General features: G+C 36.7%; 1 protein-coding gene across 16 annotated transcripts in view; it reads right to left on the minus strand.

Moving 5' to 3' along the window:
• Positions 1–24,065, minus strand: part of LOC139965637 (uncharacterized) — a 106,266-nt gene that overhangs the window by 59,617 nt on the left and 22,584 nt on the right. For 10 of the 16 annotated variants that reach the window (XM_071968224.1, XM_071968219.1, XM_071968216.1 and 7 more), the window contains exons 10-28: positions 23,661–23,912; positions 23,015–23,266; positions 22,357–22,608; positions 16,847–17,098; positions 16,209–16,460; positions 15,397–15,645; positions 14,419–14,667; positions 12,870–13,118; positions 10,971–11,219; positions 10,531–10,779; positions 9,890–10,141; positions 8,579–8,827; positions 7,040–7,288; positions 6,659–6,907; positions 4,800–5,051; positions 2,659–2,907; positions 1,448–1,696; positions 1,009–1,257; positions 368–619 (exon numbers count right to left, since the gene is read on the minus strand). In XM_071968224.1, the coding sequence (XP_071824325.1) occupies positions 368–619; positions 1,009–1,257; positions 1,448–1,696; positions 2,659–2,907; positions 4,800–5,051; positions 6,659–6,907; positions 7,040–7,288; positions 8,579–8,827; positions 9,890–10,141; positions 10,531–10,779; positions 10,971–11,219; positions 12,870–13,118; positions 14,419–14,667; positions 15,397–15,645; positions 16,209–16,460; positions 16,847–17,098; positions 22,357–22,608; positions 23,015–23,266; positions 23,661–23,912 (4,755 nt within the window). The remainder of the gene's footprint in view (positions 1–367; positions 620–1,008; positions 1,258–1,447; positions 1,697–2,658; positions 2,908–4,799; positions 5,052–6,658; positions 6,908–7,039; positions 7,289–8,578; positions 8,828–9,889; positions 10,142–10,530; positions 10,780–10,970; positions 11,220–12,869; positions 13,119–14,418; positions 14,668–15,396; positions 15,646–16,208; positions 16,461–16,846; positions 17,099–22,356; positions 22,609–23,014; positions 23,267–23,660; positions 23,913–24,065) is intronic. The other 6 variants (XM_071968214.1, XM_071968213.1, XM_071968217.1 and 3 more) reach the window with 6 other exon arrangements.

Here is a 24,065-nt window from a genome sequence, read left to right on the forward strand (position 1 = left end):
TCACTTGATACATTTGAAACTGTCGTCAAGTTCAATTTACTTCATTTCCAGACAAATAGTCATTGGCAGACAAAGTTAACCCTTTAGATGCTGCTTACTGTACTTTTTCTGAGACACCAATCAATGATAGTGCATCTGTATTTATATAACTTAACGCATAAATCTTTATCTTTGGCAATTTTGAGCAATTAACCATTTTTATCAAATCTCCTTGAAAGCTGACCTCAGTAGCCAGGTTGTTAAATGTCACATGTCAATTCTTGCTTGAGACCATAGCATAGATCTAGTTCAAAGCTAGTAGGAAAAACTGATAAAGGTGACAGTTGTATTCATTACATAGAGAAAGGACAACAAAGCTATGACATACCTTCAGTAATGATGATGTTAAATGAACACCGGGCTGTATTTCCTGATGGATCTATAAACACATATGTTACTTCTGTGGTTCCACTCTGGAAGAATTGACCAGGGGTGTGTGTTCTTGATTGGACAGTTGCAGTCCCAGAGTTATCAGTAGCAGTAGGTTCACGGAATTGGACGGTAGTGCCAAATCCATTCAGAGGTATGGTCTCTGTTACATCTAGTCCTACACAAGCTATCACTGGTGGTACTTCGTCAACTGAAGATTTAAAAGTTGAAATTTTAATCAAATTGGCAACTCAACTTTGAATTAACTATTATGGCTAAGAGCATATATTTACACAGAGCGCCATTTGTAACATTACATCAAGAATTTGCTTCAAATTGACTTTGAAAGAGCAAGGAAATTGTCAATTTAATTACAGTTTAAACTGAACATACAGTATAATAAATGATGACATCAACTTAGAATTGGCTGATGTAGAAATTACAACGTTTGTAAGCTGTTAAACTTCTTCAGACACACTGATGATGCTTTGTGCAAAATCATTTCCATCTACTATATCAGCAACACAATCATTGAGTGTGATTTGTATTGTGGACCAATAAGGCTTGGCTATTAAATTATTTGCATTTAAAAAGACTCACTTTCAGTGACAATGACCCTGAATGTACATTCAGCAGTGCTTCCAGCGGGATCAACAAAGGTATAAGTTACTTGTGTTACTCCTGAACTAAAGAAGGTTCCTGGACCGTGGGTTCTTTGCTGAAGTGAAACAACTCCAGAGTCATCGGTTGCTGTTGGCTCAGTATAGAAGACAAGTCTTCCTCCTGTTCCTAATGCTGTTGTTTCAGTCACATCTGGAATACAGCTCACAACCGGTGGGACATTATCCTCTAAAATATGGAAAGACAAAATGTTGTTTTGGAGACTGCAGATGTCTAGCTTGATTTCAAGTAGAGTTATCAGTGTAATGTTACTCACATGACATTGATCTTGTCATTTATTAGCACAATGTTACCCATAAAGGTGTGTTTCTCTGTCAACAGCTTTAAATCTTAAGCTATTACAGGATTGTACTCATACCTGGAGTAACTGTGACAGTAAAAATGCAAAATGCTGTTTGTCCACTTGGGTCAACAAAGATGTATGTCACTTGTGTTGTTCCTGGGCTGAAAAAGTCTCCAGGTGCATGACTTCTAGATTGAAGAGAAACAACTCCTGAGTTATCAGTAGCTGTTGGCTCTGTCCAAAACACAGTGGTACCAGTGCTGTCAATTGTCACTGTTCTTGTGATGTCTTGGATGCAGGTAACATCAGGTGGTGTATCATCAACTGAAAAGATCAAATGAAGAGTCTGAAAGCTAATGGAACTTGCTTGAACTATTAAAATTCATTTCAAACTTTAAAAATGATTGAATTTTCTTTCAGTGGCTAATGCCAGGGTCTGACGTTAAAACAGTCACAAATTGTGACAGTATTCTGATATATATTTAACAAACTCATGTCAAAGTTCTGAAATGATGATTCTCAGCAATTATCTGTTTTCATAGCAAAACTAGGTTTCATAGCATACCAATGCTAAACACCAATATTTCCTAGGTGTATCCCAATGAATTCTGATAGAAAGAACGGCTTTAATCACCCCAAATGCTCAGAATTATAATTTGATCTGATAGAAATGTCAATGTGATTATTTACTGCTTCAAAATAACCACAAGGTTATTTAAATGTAAGATATATCAGCTTACTTATATCCATTGTCACAACTTTAAGCTATGCATAGAATCAAGTGATATTTGCAGTTGCTAACTGATATGCATAGTTTGTACCGCCATAACTTATAGTCAACTATCTATGAAAACAGCTCTCACACTACTTCAGATATGTTGATCAAATAGCTGTATGTAATCAACACTTTTCTGTGTGTATAATTACAAATGATAACTTTGACCTTTCTGATACCAATGATGTACCAAATTAACAGAATCATATATAGTAAGAGAACCATTTAATATCTTCAGCTGCATCATCAAAGCTGGCATCTGTCAAGATAACTAAACCGTTTCTTAAGCAAACTACATGAGTACTTGGTATGAATACTTTAACTGGTTCTAAGAACAAATAAAACAAAAACATCTTACACTTCCTTCATTAAACACTTCTATGTCCTGTCTTTACTTCATCAAAGTCATGCCATAAGTCATCAAAACATGTCCTAACCACAAACTGGAATGAATATACATCTTTTACACTATGTAATATTAATATTGACAAACAAGCATAGGTTAACTTACCCTCCACTACACTGATATCAAAAACACAATCAGCTGTGTTCCCACTTGGATCTGCAAAGATGTAAGTCACTGTTGTTGTTCCTGTCTGAAAGAACTGTCCGGGTCTTCGTGTAGCTGACAAAACTGATGCTGTTCCTGAATTGTCTGTAGCTGTTGGCTCTGTAAAGTCTACCACAACACCAAAGCTATTTAGCGGTATCTCTCGCGTAATATCACTGATGCAGCTGACCACAGGTGGTATATTGTCCACTGAGGAAAAAGAAACATTATAAAGTCCAATATTGAGATCACTGGTTCTTTTTTGAAACAATAATTACTAGCAGGGGTAATGGTAATTCTATACAGTAGAGTACTTATCATAGAAAGAGACAACAGTGGCTAACAGCTGTTTCAAATAATCCTGCATGAGACATAATAAGGTTTCATCTTATCTCCTTTACTGGACAACGTAGAGTAATAATGCACAAAAGTGTTTTCTTATCTCCTTTTCTGGTAACCGAATGTGATAACTCAGTTCTTCCCAAAAACCTAAGACTTTTAATGATCAGTAGCTCAGCTACTAAGCCGATGTAGCAAACTGTGAAAGGTTCATCTATTTCAGAGCTTACTCATTCCTGTACAGGCTTTAATATCAAAATAATATGAAAAGAGGTCATGTTAAAGGACAGACCCGTTGATAGCACAATCTCTTAAACAGTTACGATACAGGTTAAACCTCTTATTTAGCCTACATGCAACATTGGTTATTTCTGTGTAACCTTCAGATGTGTGCAACTGTATCTAATGCTACACATCAGAAAAAGATCACTCATATAAATATTTTATCCAATGACTAACCCCCCTAAAAATGAAGAAAAAAATTACTACCTATATAATATAAATACCAGCATGAACTCAGTACATGCACTGTCTGAACCAACTTCAATAAAAAGATTAGAATCAAAGAGAAGTGTTCCTTCCTCTGCTGACCTAATGTGAGGTTTACATGTCTTTTGTTCCTATTTATACGACCATTTGAATAAAGTTTTGATAATATGTCCACTTTTGACTTTCATTCTCCAACAACACTCACTTGTTAATATTGAGTAATTGTTTGTCTCCATCTGATCTCAGATAACCTTCACATAATAATAATAATAATACACAGTTCTTATAAAGCGCAAATACACACTTAAGTCTCAATGCGCTGATTATTATTAACCCCTGGTCATTGGTAACTTGTCACACCCACACACCAAAGTGTGCACAATTCAATCAATCTCTCCTGGGGCACCACAGTGCACCACAACCACGTGTCTCCCGGGGGACTTCCCATAGGGTGCAGCCACAAACCGGCGCAAGCAACTATATTTACAAGTTACCTCGCAGGTCCCCATTTATACACCTGGGTGAAGAGAGGCAATGGAGATAAAGTGCCATGCTCCCCTTTTAGCTAAGCAAAGACTTCATTTGATACATTTGAAACTGTCAAGCTCAATTTACTTCCATTTCCAGACAAATAGTCATTGGCAGACAAAGTTAACCCTTCATATGCTGCTTACTGTACTTTTTCTGAGATACCATTCATTTCACTTATGACGAGATCTTTAAGTATAATATTCGTTCACCATCAAGTTTAACAGCATTTGGACACTTGAAAAGAATTTTACAAAATGTAACAACTGGTTTCCTGTATTGACCTCAGATAACGATGACAGGATTTTATTAAAAAAACTGAAATTGTTCATCACCAACTTTGCTACACACTGCACAAGCACATAAACAAAATAAAGAGGTATTTCCTGGCTTAACCATTTTGGTTTAATTTAATTTTACAGTGCGGACCCCTACCATATATTGATATGGCATTATAATTAACTCTGATTAAAGAACATCACCCTCTTTTGAGAAACAAAAACAAAAAAGATAACAAAGATGAAAATGTTTCTTGGTATAAATTCTAGTGGCTATTTTTGCTGAAGAGTTTTGGTTTTATTTCCCAAGACATCCAACTTAGAAGATATGTAACACATGGGCCAAATTTATACACACCCATAAAGGCCCATATATGTAACTATCTTTCAACCTTACTGGATGGAAAAAATACAATATGGTTTGGGACAAAGACTATGACTAACCTTTGACATAAACATGACACTCACCTTCCACAACATCAACACAGAAGGTGCAAGTAGCTGTGTTACCAGAAGGATCTTCAAAAATATAGGTCACTGTTGTACTTCCACTCTGGAAGAATTGTCCAGGATTATTAGTTCTTGATTGAAGATTTACAGTCCCAGAGTTATCAGTAGCAGTAGGTTCACGGAATTGAACCGTGGTGCCAACTCCATTCAGAGGTATGGTCTCTGTTACATCTAGTCCTACACAGGCTACAACTGGTGGTATGGTATCAACTGAGGTGAAGATAAACACATTTATCAAATTACAGTGTTGCTGTCAAAAGATTAACTATCACACTGTGAAGCTTTAGGCTTTTGACATTAAAATCAAAGGAGAAGACTTGCCCTGTTCTTCCCCGAGGCAAGAAGACGTACTTTACACATATTTGAAGTGCTGCGGACATTACCTGCGGCTGCCATGATGGAAGAACACACCGTTTAGGGAGGGCAATGTGGATGGAACCAAGCACAGATGCAAACTGGGATCACATGCTTCAGCATTTAAACGGTGAACGACGAATTTCAAACTAACATAATAGCTTCGATAAATATTTAGGATAAGTCACACCTACAATAAGGATAAATCCAATAATCAAAACGGGAACCAAACTCTAAAGGTGACTACGCAGAGATGTAGTTGCGGGAGAAAATGCGATGATAAATATGTGACTGTAAAGGACTAGAAATTCACACCAGAATGCATGTAACATAATGAAGTCACCAGATATCTCGGGTCACTGTTGATGCGGGAGTGTTTACATTACAAAATTGATCTTGACATCCATATCAGATCCTGGTCTCTGCCAGCATCAATATAGGAGGATCAGATCCGGATCTGAACTGTGTTTACACTCCAGCCGTGATCTCGACGTCAGGATCTGATCATGATCGGGATCTAGTGTAAAAGCACCCTACGGCTCTAAACATGTTGTGATCATGAGAGTTGTAGTAGAAAAGTAGATATATTTTGAAAGAGATGACAGCATAAATATTATTAAGTCTGTAACTTGTGGGAATTTCTTGTCCGAGTGCATAAAGAGGATAATCATATGCCCTTGCTGGAAGCAGAAAGAAATTCAAAGAAATAAACTTGTATCATGCAAATGCAAGACACAACAGTAGACTATTTAATAGCACACATACTTGTAGCATAGCTACATAACTATGTTTTGATGTTTAGAACATACTAACAACTTAATACCTCTGTCACTTTAATGAAATATATGAACCATGAACATCTGCACAGATATGTAGAAGGATGGTGGTGGGGGGGGGAGGCAAAGCCCCCAGGAGCTGTAGAATTTTGAGATAATTCATGTTCTTTCCTTACTACTTTGGTTTTCCAGGGGGAAAAGGTGCCCCTCACTCCCTCATATCTTTCAGAGACCATGATATCAACATAAAAGGATATGCTCTGTTTTCAATTGGTTCTAGATTTTTATCAAGAAAACTCCAATTTAGTAATACATCCTGCATCTATGTCAGACCATCATAGTAGAATGTACCAAATAATATCAATATAGTTATACTAAATCTCAGTAATAATGACCCTGAATGTACATTCAGCAGTGTTTCTAGCAGGATCAACAAAGATATAAGTCACTGCTGTTACTCCTGAACTAAAGAAAGTTCTTGGACCATGGGTTCAACTAAACAAAAGTGTTTTGGCTGTTATCCAAATTACAAAGTTTGAAAGTTGTTAAACTACTTCAGACAAACTGATGATGCTTTGTGCAAAATCATTTCCATCTACTATATCATCAACACAATCATTGAGTGTGATTTGTATTGTGGAGCAATAAGGCTTAGCTTTTAAATTATATGTATTTAAAAAGACTTACTTTCAGTGACAATGACCCTGAATGTACATTCAGCAGTGCTTCCAGCAGGATCAACAAAGATATAAGTTACTTGTGTTACTCCTGAACTAAAGAAGGTTCCTGGACCGTGGGTTCTTTGCTGAAGTGAAACAACTCCAGAGTCATCGGTTGCTGTTGGCTCTGTAAATAAGACAGTTGTTCCGCCTGTTCCTAATGGTGTTGTTTCAGTCACATCTGTAATACAGCTTACAACTGGAGGGACATTATCCTCTAAAGGACACAATGAAAAGAAAGTTGCCATCAAGAATCAAGTTGAGTCATCATTGCAATGTAACCAATAACCATTTTGAGTCTGTGTCTATAGCTTCAGTTACCTCAAGAAGCATGTTATTGCACACATACCTTGTGTAACTGTGACAGTAAAAATGCAAAATGCTGTATTTCCACTTGGGTCAACAAAGATGTATGTCACTTGTGTTGTTCCTGGGCTGAACAAGTCTCCAGGTGCATGACTTCTTGACTGAAGAGAAACAACTCCTGAGTTATCAGTAGCTGTTGGCTCTGTCCAAAACACAGTGGTACCAGTGCTGTCAATTGTAACTATCCTTGTGATGTCTTGTATGCAGGTAACATCAGGTGGTGTATCATCAACTAGAAAAATGAAATGAAGATTCTAAAAGCAAATGGAACTTGCTGAAATATTGAAATTAATTTAAAACTCTAAAATTTAATGAATTTTTGTTTGAGTAGCTTATGCCAGGGCCTGATATTAAGAAACAGTCACAAATTGTGAGTGTATTTCTGAGATATTGAACAAACTCATGTCAAAGTGCTGAAATTATGATTCTCAGCAAGTACCTGTGTTCATAGCAAAACTAGGTTTCATAGCATACCAATGCTAAACATCAATATTTCCTGGGTGTATCCTAATAAATTCTGGTAGAATGAACGGCTTTGGAAACCCCATACGGTCTGAATTATAATTGATCTGGTGAAACTATATAGAAATGTCAATGTGATTATTAACTGCTTCAAAATAAACCACGAGGGTAGTTAAAAGTATGATGTATCAGCTTAGTCATATCCATTTTCACAACTTTTAAGCTATGCATAGAATCAAGTGATATTTTCAGTTGCTAACTGATATGCACAGTTTGTACTGCCATGACTTATAGTCAACTATCTATGAAAACAGCTCTAACACTACTTCAGATATGTTGATCAAATAGTTGAATGTAATCAACACTTTTCTGTCTTTTATAATTACAAATGATAACTTTGACCTTTCTGATTCCAATGATGTACTAAGTTAACAGAATCATTTACAGATTTTTTCTCCTCACCTTTCTGTCTTTGTCCTTCTCTAGTTTGTTCCCTACCCCCTTCCCTTAATCTTCTCTTTGTCCCTCTACTGTTTATCTCCTACCTCTCCTCTTCCCCTGTTGGTTTCATCCTTCCTTCTCTCCATCTCTTTGCTGCTAATCCCCTTACATCTATCTCTTTGTGTTTACCATGCTCATTAACCTGTCTGTATTTTGTTGGTGTTTTTGTCCCTTCTGTTACTGTTACTTGTCATTTAGCCTCTGAAGAAGATCCTGCTAAGATCATAACGTCAGGCCAACATACTTTTACAAAACCATGTATAGTTAGAGAACCATTTAATATCTTTAGCTGCATCATCAAAGCTGGCATTTGTCAAGATTACTAAACTGTTTCTAAAGCAAATTACATGACTGCTTGGTATAAACACTTTACCTGGTTCTTAGAAAAAACAAACAGGAAGATCATACACTACCTTCATTAAACACTTCCATGTCCTGTCTTTACTACATCAAAGTCATGACATAAGTCATCAAAATCTCCTAACCCACAAATTGGAATGAATATACATCTGTTAAACTATGTATTATTAATATTGACAAACAGCAGAGGTTAACTTACCCTCCACTACTATGATATCAAAAACACAATCAGCTGTGTTCCCACTTGGATCTGCAAAGATGTAAGTCACTGTTGTTGTTCCTGTCTGAAAGAACTGTCCGGGTCTTTGTGTAGCTGACAGAACTGATGCTGTTCCTGAATTGTCTGTAGCTGTTGGCTCTGTAAACTGTACCACAACACCGAAGCTATTTAGCGGTATCTCTTGTGTTATATCATTGATGCAGCTGACCACAGGTGGTGTATTGTCCACTGAGGATGAGAAAACAGTTACACAATTAAGAAAGCCAAAAAAAAATTCTGTACACTATCAAAAAAAGTAACCATATTAAGAATATTTGGTGACTTATATTTAATAATCAGCAACAAATTCAGTTAATCAGATACCTGTGAGAGATTTGGAGAACAGCCATACCGCATGATGCCTCAAGGATTAACACTTTATAAACATTATCAAGCAAAGCTCATGAACCATCAAGCAGTCATTAGTTTGTAGCTTACTCTTCCTGTCTGAGCAGGAGCTTCTGCTAATATCAGTCTTTAGAAATTGATGATATGATATATTTATCACAACCTCAACAAGTACATCAACTCAAGAAGCACACAATCATCAGTATTAGTCGCTGTACTTTGTTTTGCATCACAACATTTAAGGAATTCTTTGTCAGATAACAATAATAATAATAACAAAAGGTTTTATATGCCCACATATTGACACTGCAGAGCACTCAAAGCACAAAGAAAATAAAATCAATTTACAGACAGACAGACAGACAGACACACGCACACAAACTCAAAGAAACGCAATCAAAGAAATTAAGATATGTCATCAAATGCCTTAACCACTGAATAAGTTTTCTATTTCTTCTTAAAAGTACTGATACTTATGACCAACTTTATTTCAAGAGTTAATTCATACTACATTAATGGAACTGTAAAGACAAAAGATATTTCCCTCCACACTCCATATCTTAATAATGCCCATGTAATTAATATTCTAAAAGTGACAGATTAATATATGTTATAATCAATAGTGTTAAATGCTCCATAGCTATCTTGAAGGAATTTTACTTGACAGTGCATCTGTATTTATATAACTTAATGCATAAATCTTAATATTTGGCAATTTTGAGCAATTAACCATTATTCTCAAATCTCCTTGAAAGCTGACCTTCAGTAGGCAGGTTGTTAAATGTCACATGTCTATTCTTGCTTGAGACCATAGCATAGATCTAGTTCAAAGCTTGTAGTACAAACTGGATAAGGATGACAGTTTTCATTACTTAGAGAAAAGACAACAAAGCTATGACATACCTTCAGTAATGATGATGTTAAATGAACATTCGGCTGTATTTCCTGATGGATCTATAAACACATATGTAACTTGTGTGGTTCCACTCTGGAAGAATTGTCCAGGAGTATGTGTTCTTGATTGGACAGTTGCAATCCCAGAGTTATCAGTAGCAGTAGGTTCACGGAATTGGACCGTAGTGCCAAATCCATTCAGAGGTATGGTCTCTGTTACATCTAGTCCTACACAAGCTATCACTGGTGGTACTCCGTCAACTGAAGATTTAAAAGTTGAAATTTTTAATCAAATTGGCAACTCAACTTTGAATTAAATATTTTTGCTAAGAGCATATATTCACACAGAGTGCCATTTGTAATATTACATAAAGAATTTGCTTCAAATTGACTTTGAAATAGCAAGGAAATTATCAATTTAATTACAGTTTAAACTGAACATACAGTATAATAAATGATGACATCAACTTAGATTTGGCTGATATAGAAATAAAAAAGTTTGCAAGCTGTTAAACTACTTCAGACAAACTGATGATGCTTTGTTCAAATCATTTCCATCTACTATATCAGCAACACAATCATTGAGTGTGATTTGTATTGTGGACCAATAAGGTTCAGCTTTTAAATTATTTGCATTTAAAAAGACTTACTTTCAGTGACAATGACCCTGAATGAACATTCAGCAGTGTTTCCAGCGGGATCAACAAAGATATAAGTTACTTGTGTTACTCCTGAGCTAAAGAAGGTTCCTGGACCGTGGGTTCTTTGCTGAAGCGAAACAACTCCAGAGTCATCGGTTGCTGTTGGCTCAGTATAGAAGACGAGTCTTCCTCCTGTTCCTAATGCTGTTGTTTCAGTCACATCTGGAATACAGCTCACAACCGGTAGGACATTGTCCTCTAAAATATGGAAAGACAAAATGTTGTTTTGGAGACTGCAGATGTCTAGCTTTGATTTCAAGTAGAGTTATCAGTGTAATGTTACTCACATCACATTGATCTTGTCATTTATTAGCACAATGTTACACATAAAGGTGTGTTTCTCTGTCAACAGCTTTAAATCTTGAGCTATTACATGATTGTACACATACCTGGAGTAACTGTGACAGTAAAAATGCAAAATGCTGTATTTCCACTTGGGTCAGCAAAGATGTATGTCACTTGTGTTGTTCCTGGGCCAAAAAAGTCTCCAGGTGCATGACTTCTAGACTGAAGAGAAACAACTCCTGAGTTATCAGCAGCTGTTGGCTCTGTCCAAAACACAGTGGTACCAGTGCTGTCAATTGCCACTGTTCTTGTGATGTCTTGTATGCAGGTAACATCAGGTGGTGTATTATCAACTGAAAAGATCAAATGAAGAGTCTGAAAGCTAATCTGACTTGATTGAATGAAAAAACATAAATCGAACACTTTTAAACAGCTTTATTATCTGAGTAGCTACTGTAAGGGACTGAAGAAAGAAACAGTTCAAAACTTATATTTCAGAAATGTTGAAAATGCTTATCTAATATTGCTGAAAACATGATTCTAGCAATTTTCTGAATTCATAGCCAAACTAGGTTTTGTCGCATAACAATTGATGTTAATATTTCCTATGCAAACCCTTATTGTGGTGACAAATCCATTCAGAGGTATGGTTTCTGTTACATCTAGTCCTAGACAAGCTTACACCAGTGGTACTTTGTCAACTGAAGATTTAAAAGTTTAAATTTTTAATAAATTGTCACCTCAACTATGAAACTACATTTTCTAAGAGCTCACATATTTTCACAAACTCCATGTGTAATAGATTTTCACAAACTCCATGTGTATTAAATTTCACAAACTCCTGGCCCAAAATCGGCCTAGAAGTTGTTTTGAGCCCAGATGGCCTACATGTACCAGCTATCAACCAGCAACTTTATACCAAGTTTGGCTACAATTAGACTTAAACTGGCAGATTTATTGCAATATACAGAAAATGTGGACCCAAATGGACCCAAAAATATTGGCCCCACAAATTTGAGCCCAAAGAATGTGTCCTAAAATGCATTTGAGGAAAACTAGAGCAGTAATGCTGCAGTGGCTCAACCCATAATTTGTGAAAGAAAATCCAATCGGTGGCAGGCTGCCATGAGTCTATAATATAGTGTTGTATGTGTGCACTGTTTAATTAACTAAGCTGTACCCCATGACCACTGTGGTACAGCACTGGTAGCTCTTCAATCAGGTTACACTGACTAACAAATTCTGCCCTCAAAATAGCAAATTACTCATGGTCACCAAGCTAAGACCACTTCCCTGCTTAGACAAAGATAATCTGGCATCAAATATCAGTTGAGGGTAAGGGGTGATACACCTTAAGGGCAATAGCCACACCTGTGGTAAGTAGCTAAGTATAACTTTCTGCTGTTCTTTACCCTGATGAGGCTTCCTCCCTCCAGAGAAAGCTCACTTCCATATCCTATATCCACATTATCAAAGGAGTGGGAACTCTAATATAAAGCTAAGATGATTAAAAAATGAAGAAAATTACAAAAGTTTACCACTTTTATCCAATCATCTATTCATGAACAAGATGTATTGCCATCCCAATGTGGCACCTTCACTGCAAATTTCACAAAAGTCAACCAGCAATTGCAGAAGTAGACCTTTCAAATATACATTTTCCCAGCTTCAGTTTTGCATAAGCTCTACCTACATTAATGCGTTGAGCTAACACAATTTGCACCCTCCGGGGCAAAAATGGTACAAATTGTTTTGGCCCAGATGGTCTCAAAATATTAAGGCCTACAATGTACCAGCTATGGACCGACTTACAGTTGCAGAGTTATTGCAATGTTAATAAAATGTGGGCCAAAATGGTCTCATAAGTATTCCAGTAAGGAACCCAAAACTGCCACAAAAGATAATTGATTGCACTTTGTAAAGAGAAATAAAATATACTATATTGAACAATTTCTGCTTGTTCTTTAATTGAGACATCAATCATCCTTGATTCTAATACTTACCTTCAACAACTGTAATTGTGAATGTACATTCAGCAGTGTTTCCAGCAGCATCAACAAAGATATAAGTAACAACTGTTGCTCCAATCATGAAGAAGGATCCTGGTGCATGGCTCCTTTGTTGCAGTGAAACAACTCCTGAGTTATCAGTAGAAGTGGGTTCAGCAAAGAACACTGATGTTCCCTGACTTCCAAAAGGTGTATTTTCACTTACATCTGGAACACATCTGACAACTGGAGCTATATCATCAACTGCAATCCCAAAAAAAAAATTGCTTTCAAGTTTCTAAGCTTTGACTTTGGGTAAAAGGCCTGCTATCTGTAGTTAAAACTAGGAGTAATAAGCTATATATGGACATCTCCTTTCCTGGAAGGTGGATCATTAACAACTGATCTACAGACTGTCAGCATCTTTCAAACTAAGAAACTTAATATGGATGAATAGGTCCACAAAGTGCCACTTAAAAGGTGTGAAGACTCGCACACAAAGAAACGTCTGATGCCCGTAATCTGACCTAGTTTTGAATGAGGTGTAACAGAAGTGTTAAACACCACCATTGATCCCAGAAAATACACACACAGCTTGCTACCGTCGGTAATTAGACACTAGTGTACAGTCAGTACATACAGCTACGGTCAATACCCACAACACAGTGTACACAACAGTGATGGACATCTCAGGTCGGTCTACATCAAAGATAACAAGGTTTCACATACTGTCTGCATTTTGTAGTGACAAGAAAAAAACTTCACTTGCAACTGAAAGTTAACTTTTACAGAGCGCGGTACACGGTTTGGGGTGAGTCTTCAATGCCTTCCAGACACCAACATGTTTATTCCAGTATGAAAGTTTCTACAAGGCTAAGAAGATGGAATTTTTTACATCACATATGGTCAGACAAATTTGAATGGATTTAGAGATTAGCAACAGAAGATAACTTAAACAAGGAAATCTCAATGAAATTCTTTGCAGAAGTTGTATTTCTCAGAATAGCTGAGTGATGAATAAATTCTTCCACTTGACCAAAGTATTCTACAGTTAGTGTGGATGTTAAATACTGTAAAAGGATCAAACTGCTACCCATGGAGAAAGTGCTCCACAAGTGCAACTGCATGCTTTCTCAGCTGCATATGGTGCATCATAGAACAAAAGAAATCACACCATAAATGTAAAATTCAAGCAAGTTTACATCAAAGAAAACAAGATCAGACTTAAACCTACTACAGCTACTACGGCTCCTTCCTTCATACCTCACAAACAGAGTTGTTACCATACTAATTTTATACAGATTATATTTACAGATTATATTTACAGATTATATTTACATTTCAAGTTTATACAGATTATATTTACATTTCAAACTTTATAAAAGAGCTCCTTTGGAAGATAAAAGTTGTTCAATAGAATGAGGTTTATTATAAGCTAAACAGATGGAGGAGTATTTCTAAGGCTATATATGTAGGGTGAAAATGTCTACCGTTATACTTTTTTAGCAAGATAATGATCTGTTGACTCTGATTGCTTGAAGATAACACAGAATACAATACTAACCAGCTTGAACAGTTATAGTAAATATGCAGTCTGCTGTGTTCCCACTAGCATCCACAAAGATGTAAGTTACAGTTGTGGAGCCAACACTAAAGAAAGATCCAGGAGCATGACTCCTTTGCTGAAGTGACACTGCTCCTGACTCATCAGTGGCTGTAGGTTCAGTCCAAAACACTGTAGTGCCCAATGATTCCAGAGGCACTGTTTCCAAAATATCCTGGACACATGCTACCCTCGGTGGGATAACATCAACTTGTGTTTTCAGGAAAAAAGTTAATATTTTATTATCACCACGCTAATAATGACCGAATATACTTACAAAATTTAATTACTTTATTAGGCAGATCTTGCCTATAAGAAAACCCGTTCTAAAAATCCCATCTTTTTCCGTAAAAAGTAATGAGCCATTGGTCGGGTAGGTTGGGTAGCGCACCCCAGTTTTTTTATGGAAAAAGTGGGGTATCTAGGGCTGGTTTTCTCATAGGCAAGATCTGCGTAATGTTAACCACCATTTGTTACAAACTGAATGGTATATGGATGTTTAAACATTGAATCAAATACATCACACTGTTCATCCCCCTTAGAGTTACCAAAGCTGTAACTTAGAAATTATGTACAAAATGAAAATGGGAATCATGCTGATGATTTATGCACAAGCTGAACAATGACTTGCTGTTATGCAATAATGCAGGAAACTAAAAAAATATGTAAATCGTAAAATCTATCACTTTGAGAAAACCTTTATGTTGAACACCAAACGTATCACACAGAGAATACCATCTTATTCTTATAAAATATGCCGAATGGCCTGGAGGAAGAAAATATACACAGCATCATCAGGTTTTGATTTGATCAAACTACCCTGCGGTATTAATGAAATAAGTCCTGGAAAGTTTATAGATTGGCATACCAATTATTTGATGACAATGTATGAAGAGTACCATGGTTTATTTAATTACTCTAAACAATTAATGTACTTACCTCCTACCACAGTGATTAAAAAAGTTGCAGATGCTGTGTTTCCGTTGGGATCAGAAAATGTGTATGTAACTTCTGTGTCACCGATCGGAAAAAAAGCTCCAGGATTTTGTGATCGAGAGATTAAATTGACAACTCCAGAATTATCTTCTGCCGTGCACTCTTGAAAATCAACCATTCTACCTCCGGTGCTACTAGGTGTAGTTTGTACAATGTCTGGGCCACATGTCACAACAGGAGGAATATCATCCACTGTGAGATCATATCAAGATGTGGAAACATCAATTATAAACATTTTCATTAACTTATTAGGCTGTTATGTAACACTGAAAATTGTTTCCATGTCTATAAGCAGACACCTAACTATGACTGCAAATATCCTTTGAGTAACACAGCTTCTGGAAATATTGTAGTCCAAACAGGGCTTCATGTGGTAGGTATCAATGTTGTACATATCTATGGTCATTATATTTGCAATTTAATATTTCTTCATCATGACTGAGTTGACTTCTTGTCAGGCACTATAAAGTAGGGATGTGTTTCAACAATGACCAAGCCAGCTCTTTCCCTACAATACAATACGTTCTTGAATGAGTTCATGATATGCAAACATTATTTACCACCACTGACTGTAATAGTAAAGCTATCAGATGCTCTCAGTCAAGCATTTCAAGAACAAACCCTACAATTAAAGAATAGGTTTGAACATGTGTTATGACGGGGTCATCATTTTCTAGAAATATTAGGGAAATATGCATCCTGCATTTAAGTAATCTTTGCAAGCTTGTACATGTAATTTCAAGACAAAATTTTACCTCCTATTACATTAATAGTGAAACTGTCAGATGCTCTGTTCCCTGCTCCATCAGTAAAAGTGTAGGTAACTATGGTTTGGGTGTCAATTCCAAAGAACTGTCCAGGATTGTGTGTCCGCGATACCAAAGTCACAGTTCCAGAGTCATCAGTAGCTGTACATTCTGGGAAGTTGATGGATAACCCTCCAGAGCTGATTGGTGTTTGTCTAGTAATATCAGGACCGCATGTAACAACAGGTAGGATGTCATCAACTGAAACAAAAGCACAATAAAATGTTTCCTGATTAAATTAATAAATATATCAGTTTCTCTCAATAGTTGCAATAAGTATAAACCCTTATAGAAGCATATTAAATTAACTTTCTTCAGTTTATAATTCACCCTGATTATGGATGATCAATCTCTAAGAACACTCTTTTCAGTTACTAACAAGGGCAAAATTTGATGCCTTATAATGTAATGGTATAGCAATATGGCTGGTTAGAAAGCTGTAGTGCATTTGGAACAAGCCCTGCAATGAAAGCATTGGTTTGAACTGGTGACATGACTGGGTCATCATATTCTACATACAAAAGTACAACAATAGATGGCATTTAAGGAGTCTTTTCAAGTAGGTCTACTGTTTGAGAACTTATTACCTCCTATTACAGTAATAATGAAACTGCCAGATGCTCTGTTCCCTGCTCCATCAGTAAAAGTGTAGGTAACTTCAGTTGTGGTGCCAATTGCAAAGAACTGTCCAGGATTGTGTGTCCGTGATACCAAAGTCACAGTTCCAGAGTCATCAGTAGCTGTACATTCTGGGAAGTTGACAGATAACCCTCCAGAGCTGGTTGGTGTTTGTCTAGTAATATCAGGACCACATGTAACAACAGGTGGGAAGTCATCAACTGAAACAAAAGGACAAATAGAATATTTTCTGATTAAATTAATAAATGGATATATTGTAAATAAAGATGAGAATTGAACAAACAATAATCACAGATTCACTGAAAAGCATATTGAATTTATCAAGCTGATTTCGAGTGATATCATCCTAGTGATTGTAAATAACTCTATCAACATATTCTGTTAAATCATTTTAAAGTGGAAAAATAGAAGTAATGCATTCCAAGAACTAGTGTTTGACCGATTATGATAATCAGATATTACCGATTAGTTCATGGGACAATCGGGCAGATGCCGGGCCGATGCTGATTACTTCCATCGTTTCATCGTTTTTTGGAGTCCTATTGCATGATTTAGTGTGATGCATGATTACCAACTTCTAGGCCTATACAATCAAAGATGTAAATTAACCTCCTTACATTTCACATTAAAGATTTATGGACCAATGAAGATTACTGGAAGAAAAAACAAAGTATTTGTGTCGTTCTTCTTTTGCTTTGCTAACTGAAGTATTGACTAATTGATCACTTCACCATCGAACGTTGGCTCCATGATTGCTCGTAGTTAGTAGTCGTAAACGTTCTCGACTCGTACTCGAGGGCGTAGACTAATAAGAAAAAATACATACAAGGGATGCTGTAGTTGCAACGAAGAGTCGCAATATTGCAATCCCGCCACAACACAGTACATGGCAGTGTTGTACAGACTATAGAAGGGGGAAAATAGTAGCCATTGGTTACAAAATGAAAAAAGGGACAAGTTTTTACAACTGGTATGATAACAATTATCAGTGTTGCAACTCCAATGTAAATAAAGTGAAAAGTAGATGGTAAGGAAATAAGATATTAGTAATTTTGCAATCTGATATCAAGAAATAAAACAATCCCGGACGTTGCTTCAAGTTTTCAATGACTACAATCTGCGAGGGAACCGGCTTCCGATCGAACGTTGTTTCAACAATTATACAAAGTAAGTCAATGGCGCTTCTCCATTGACCTAACTACATGTGGGAGAAATCACACACTAAAGTCCCATTGACTTTGTCGCGCATGTCACTGGAAATCAGACTTGCTTTACTTGGTGGCATTTAAGGAGTTCAATTACTGCAAAGGGGTTATTTTAGCATGTATGTACATGCAGTCAGGAAAAAATTTGCTACTGGTTTTTCGCAAAAATGTGCGTAAGTGTGTTTGCACGCATCACAAAATACTGTTATGCAGTAGAACTATCCTGAGGACTGTTGCCAAACATTTTTAGAGATTGTGTACATCAAGTAGATTTTGTCAGTTCATTTGCTTTTTGAGATAAATAACTGCAACTGAACATTTATGAGGCTCAACCGTTCTCTAGCCAGACTAGCCTATTGTGCATAGAAATCACAATGAGCAAAACCTAATGTTATCGTTTTCACTTTCGTTTTCACGTAGGTCACGGTGATACGGCCAAAGTGGTTAAATAGCATATTGTATTGGTGTGATATTTAGTCAAGACAATAAATCTTTCTTATCAATCAATAAACATGGATAACAGGAGGTTTTGTTTGATGAAAGAGGCGGAGTGAAAAAAAAATAATGAAGTCTTCCCCCCAGTTTATCGTTGGTGTACTGTAAGATGTTAAAGTGGCCATGACACAAAAATTTCAAAGTCCTATATTTTTGGGATCCATCAAAGAATGTTCTCTAGAACATGTATCAACCATTCTGCCAGTTTAAAACTTGATTTTTCAAGTCGAAAATTGAGAATGAATTTACCCTTTTCGGCGTTTGAAACTTTGTTTACTCGAAAATTTTCCGATTCGCATGACGTCATGTGACGTCACGTTTTGAATACATTTACGATCCTCCGAATATACCATTCACGTACACAGTAGACAAGTACACATAACACTAGTAGTTACTAAACAAAACACCGATCACAAGTGCGATATCAAATCAAAATTTCCTGTGAAATGGCGGATCCAGAACCAATTGCGGCAACCGAAGTTCAAAGTGATAATGGTTCTTCACTAGGCAGTGAAATTGGGCTATAATTAGAGTGCCCTTTCTCATATTCGAAGCAGAGAGTGAAGGCGATGATCATTCCAATATTGAACCGAACGTTGAGGGTGGAGCGGAGGTGTTAGAACCGTATCAGTTCGAGCCTGTTAAACGAGCCGAAATTGAAGCTCCACAACATATCGAAGAAGAAATCCGTTCGAAACCATTGCAAGGAACACACAACGTGGTAAGAATTTATTAACGAAGCATTTAAAAACAAAATCCAGTCCATTTTGTGCATGTGTTGTTGGAATTCGCGGAACACCCTAAACCGTATTGTGCGTTGTGTTACGGTAACTTACAACCCATACGTAGAGTGTGTAGTACTAGTAGGGTTGTTGCATACTGAAAGTTTGGCTCGGGGATGTAAGTTGCATTATGCAGCCATGCTAGGTAGGCATATGTGTTATTTCATACTCATTATTACTTGGCTAGTACTTTGGCCTGGAGTTTTGCAAATCAATTTTCTGAAACAAAAGAATGTTTCATGATACACGGAAGGTGTAAAATCACAACAAATGTAACCATAACTGTACATTGTATGCCTGCTTGTTATTGTGGACATCATGGCCAACATTAATACATTTTGAACTTTCATAAATTTTTTCCCAGGCAGTACAGATACATAGCCTACGGTCAACAGGTTCAATGATACTTGGGGTTCCTAGCAAGACACGTCAGGGTTGTGCTACCATCATGTGCAGTCCAAAGGATCAGAAGTGATTTTCCAGCCAATGGTCATTACACTGGATTCAAGTTGCCAGGAGAAAACTCATTGTATAGGAAGCCTTGGTTGAGAAATTCCTCCAGAAACACCTTTTCTAAACTACGATTGTGTTGGATTATCAATCCGTCAGGGTTCCCTCAGTGTTGATTATTGAAATTCAAGACTTTTAATTCAGGATGAAAAGGTTATTTTCCAGACCCAACATCAGCAATGAAAGAAAAGGCATGTTTTGAAGCATTTGGACACAAGTATTGGCGTGACCGTGATGTCATATAATATGTGCATAAGGGAACGGGCATTGACCTTTTTAGGGGCATTTACCTCCCAGACGTTTGATTCGTACCTTTAATCTGGAAGCCAAAATATCCATATCACCAATGATATTTGACAGAAAAGTCATAATAAAGACCAATGGAGGCAGCAGAACTCTTGAATGTTTAGACTTTGTTTCTTCAGCAGCAGTTGGTTTGTTTTGTAGTCTTTCTTCAAAAACTCAGCAGTACACCCTGTTAATGGTCTTCGATTGTTTTAATGCGTGTGATGCTGTGTTTCACATTGCCCATCAGTGTTGTACATGTCGTCAAGCTTGTGTAACATTTTTGCATGTGAGTTACTTCGTGCAGTGTTTCTTGGTTTAAATAACCCTTTATTGTATTTGATTCTGGATTATTCTAATTAATTTGTCACAACAACGATTGATAGCGATGGACATGCAACTGCTTTGTAGGCTTAAAGCAAAAATTCATGTAAGTTGTTTTCTTTTAACCTCCTTTGATGTCACAAATCACATTAGTGTAATTTAAGAATGATAATGTTTATGGAAAGTACAGTTTTACTTTTATGTCATATAATACAATGATTGTTGTTAATGTTAGTTCAGATTGTCCAGAATGACTGTCTAGAACTGATATTGAATAAATTTTGTTCAATGATTTAACACTTGAACTATGTTGTGTGAATTTTTGGCTCTGTGACTTTAAAATAAATCGCTTTGAGATTTAATTAAACACCCTTTGGAATAAAATCTTTTTACCTACCTATTTTGACCCATCCCCATTACCCCCACTCCCTCCACAACATAAAAAATGGTTTTCCTGGAATAGGAATAAGAAATTATTGCTATAACTAACTGATCCAGCATATTCCAGAAATAAATTGGGGCACTGAGATTTGTTCACAAGAAGATGTAACCCATTGCTTCTGAAGCTAACCTCATAGATTATTAGTATACAATAGAGCAATGAAGGGGGTGTTAATTTAGATGATACAGTAAAATCTCTTCGTCTATTGCGACTTCAGTGTAGTAACGCTAATACTATAGTACTACTAGTGCTCGGCGCGCTACCTCCTAAGGATCGCCACTTGCCCCATTGGAGGTTTCCTGCTCCCCGATCTGGTCTTCAGAGTAGTTTTTTGTGGATTACTTGACAGAAGAATGACTCTTTTATGTCGAACCGTTAAAGTCCATTTGTTTTATTTCATAACAAAAAGGAGGGATCGTAGTATGCTTCCGTGAAGTGTTCGCTTCATTCGGAGCTGCATACTGGCTAGGCCCAGTGAAATCGGCGCTGGTGTCATGCACTAACTTGGTCATAATCGCCGTGTTTTTTTCGTCCTTCAGCCATGGATGAAGGCTAATTGCATTGGTAATGATATTTATGCAGCCCCCAACAGCACAACGGACCGGCATTTCTCTCTCATAGTTTACAACAGTTGTAAAACAAACTTGAAATTTCTAACGATATAGCGTAATACAGTGGTTGTTCTCTCAGTGTAAATGTGCATGTATATGGAACGGTATGATCGTCGCGTATCCGATACATGCCTGGGCTTTGCACGTGTGTTCCTAACATGACGTCATCATTGTCTTGTTGTGAAATCGCATTCTCAGATATCTATTTTCGGATGCGAATATTAAAACGTTAATTACTAATTAGTCCTTGGTTTTCAAGGTGTTGAGGATAGTTTTGAACATAGATTTTCTCATAGATTCAGAGGAAGTTACTCTCGATGAGTTGGATTTTTCGTGTCATGGCCTCTTTAACTGACAAAACTGGATATTATATCGAACAGCATTAGTACAATCTCGCATGAGGGATTTGTGATACTGTTAAACTGTAGATAAGCCCACCTTTCCCAGCATTGATTAGCGTTGAATCCAATGATCTATATCCTTCTCCAGTTGTGGTTGTGGTGAATCAAAAGCATATAAGAATACAATCCTTTATGTGTAACGTAATAATCAGTTTTGCATAATTGGACTCAATGGATTTTGCCCATTCTGATTATTTACGTGTTGCCTGATAATCCGCGCGATGCTGATTAACTAACCGATTATCGGTAGAACATCAACAAGAACAAACCCTGCAATGAAACATAGGGATTGAACATGTGTTATAGCTGGGTCATCATATTCTAGAAATATTAGGGAAATATGCATCCTGCATTTAAGTAATCTTTGCAAGCTTGTACATGTAATCTCAAGACAACATTTTACCTCCTATTACATTAATAGTGAAACTGTCAGATGCTCTGTTCCCTGCTCCATCAGTAAAAGTGTAGGTAACTACGGTTTGGGTGTCAATTCCAAAGAACTGTCCAGGATTGTGTGTCCGCGATACCAAAGTCACAGTTCCAGAGTCATCAGTAGCTGTACATTCTGGGAAGTTGATGGATAACCCTCCAGAGCTGATTGGTGTTTGTCTAGTAATATCAGGACCACATGTAACAACAGGTAGGATGTCATCAACTGAAACAATAGGACAATAAAATATTTCCTGATTAAATTAATAAATGGATATAATGTAAATTAACATGAGAATTGAACAAACAATAATTAGATTCACTTTAGTTGCTGCCAATTTTTGTTAATGTTACAACAGTTCCTGTCACAACACCATATTGAATTTATCAAGCTGATTTCGAGTGATATCATCATAGTGATTGTAAAATAACTCTATAAACACATTCTGTTAAATAATTTTGAAGTGGGAAATAGCAGTCAGGCATTTCAAGAACAAACCCTGCAATTAAAGAATAGGTTTGAACATGTGTTATGATGGGGTCATCATATTCTAGAAACATTAGGGAAATATGCATCCTGCATTAAGTAATCTTTTCCAGCTGGTACATGGAATTTAAAGACAAAATTTTACCTCCTATTACATTAATAGTGAAACTGTCAGATGCTCTGTTGCCTGCTCCATCAGTAAAAGTGTAGGTAACTATGGTTTGGGTGCCAATTCCAAAGAACTGTCCAGGATTGTGTGTCCGTGATACCAAAGTCACAGTTCCAGAGTCATCAGTAGCTGTACATTCTGGGAAGTTGATGGATAACCCTCCAGAGCTGATTGGTGTTTGTCTAGTAATATCAGGACCACATGTGACAACAGGTGGGATGTCATCAACTGAAACAAAAGGACAATAACATATTTCCTGATTGAATTAATAAATGGATATAATGTAAATTAACCTGAGAATTGAACAAACAATCATTACAGATTCACTTCAGCTGTTGCCAATTTTTGTTATTGTCACAACAGCATATTGAATTTATCAAGCTGATTTCGAGTGATATCATCCTAGTGATTGTAAAATACCTGAATAAACATATTCTGTTAAATAATTTTGAAGTGGGAAATAGCAGTCAGGCATTTCAAGAACAAACCCTGCAATTAAAGAATAGGTTTGAACATGTGTTCTGTCGGGGTCATCATATTCTAGAAACATTAGGGAAATATGCATCCTGCATTTAAGTAGTCTTTTCCAGCTGGTATATGGAATTTAAAGGCAAAATTTTACCTCCTATTACATTAATAGTGAAACTGTCAGATGCTCTGTTGCCTGCTCCATCAGTAAAAGTGTAGACAACTACGGTTTGGGTGTCAATTCCAAAGAACTGTCCAGGATTGTGTGTCCGCGATACCAAAGTCACAGTTCCAGAGTCATCAGTAGCTGTACATTCTGGGAAGTTGATGGATAACCCTCCAGAGCTGATTGGTGTTTGTCTAGTAATATCAGGACCACATGTAACAACAGGTAGGATGTCATCAACTGAAACAATAGGACAATAAAATATTTCCTGATTAAATTAATAAATGGATATAATGTAAATTAACATGAGAATTGAACAAACAATAATTAGATTCACTTTAGTTGCTGCCAATTTTTGTTAATGTTACAACAGTTCCTGTCACAACACCATAT

Source organism: Apostichopus japonicus, chromosome 3 (assembly GCF_037975245.1).
Source record: "Apostichopus japonicus isolate 1M-3 chromosome 3, ASM3797524v1, whole genome shotgun sequence".
NCBI lineage: Eukaryota > Metazoa > Echinodermata > Holothuroidea > Aspidochirotida > Stichopodidae > Apostichopus > Apostichopus japonicus.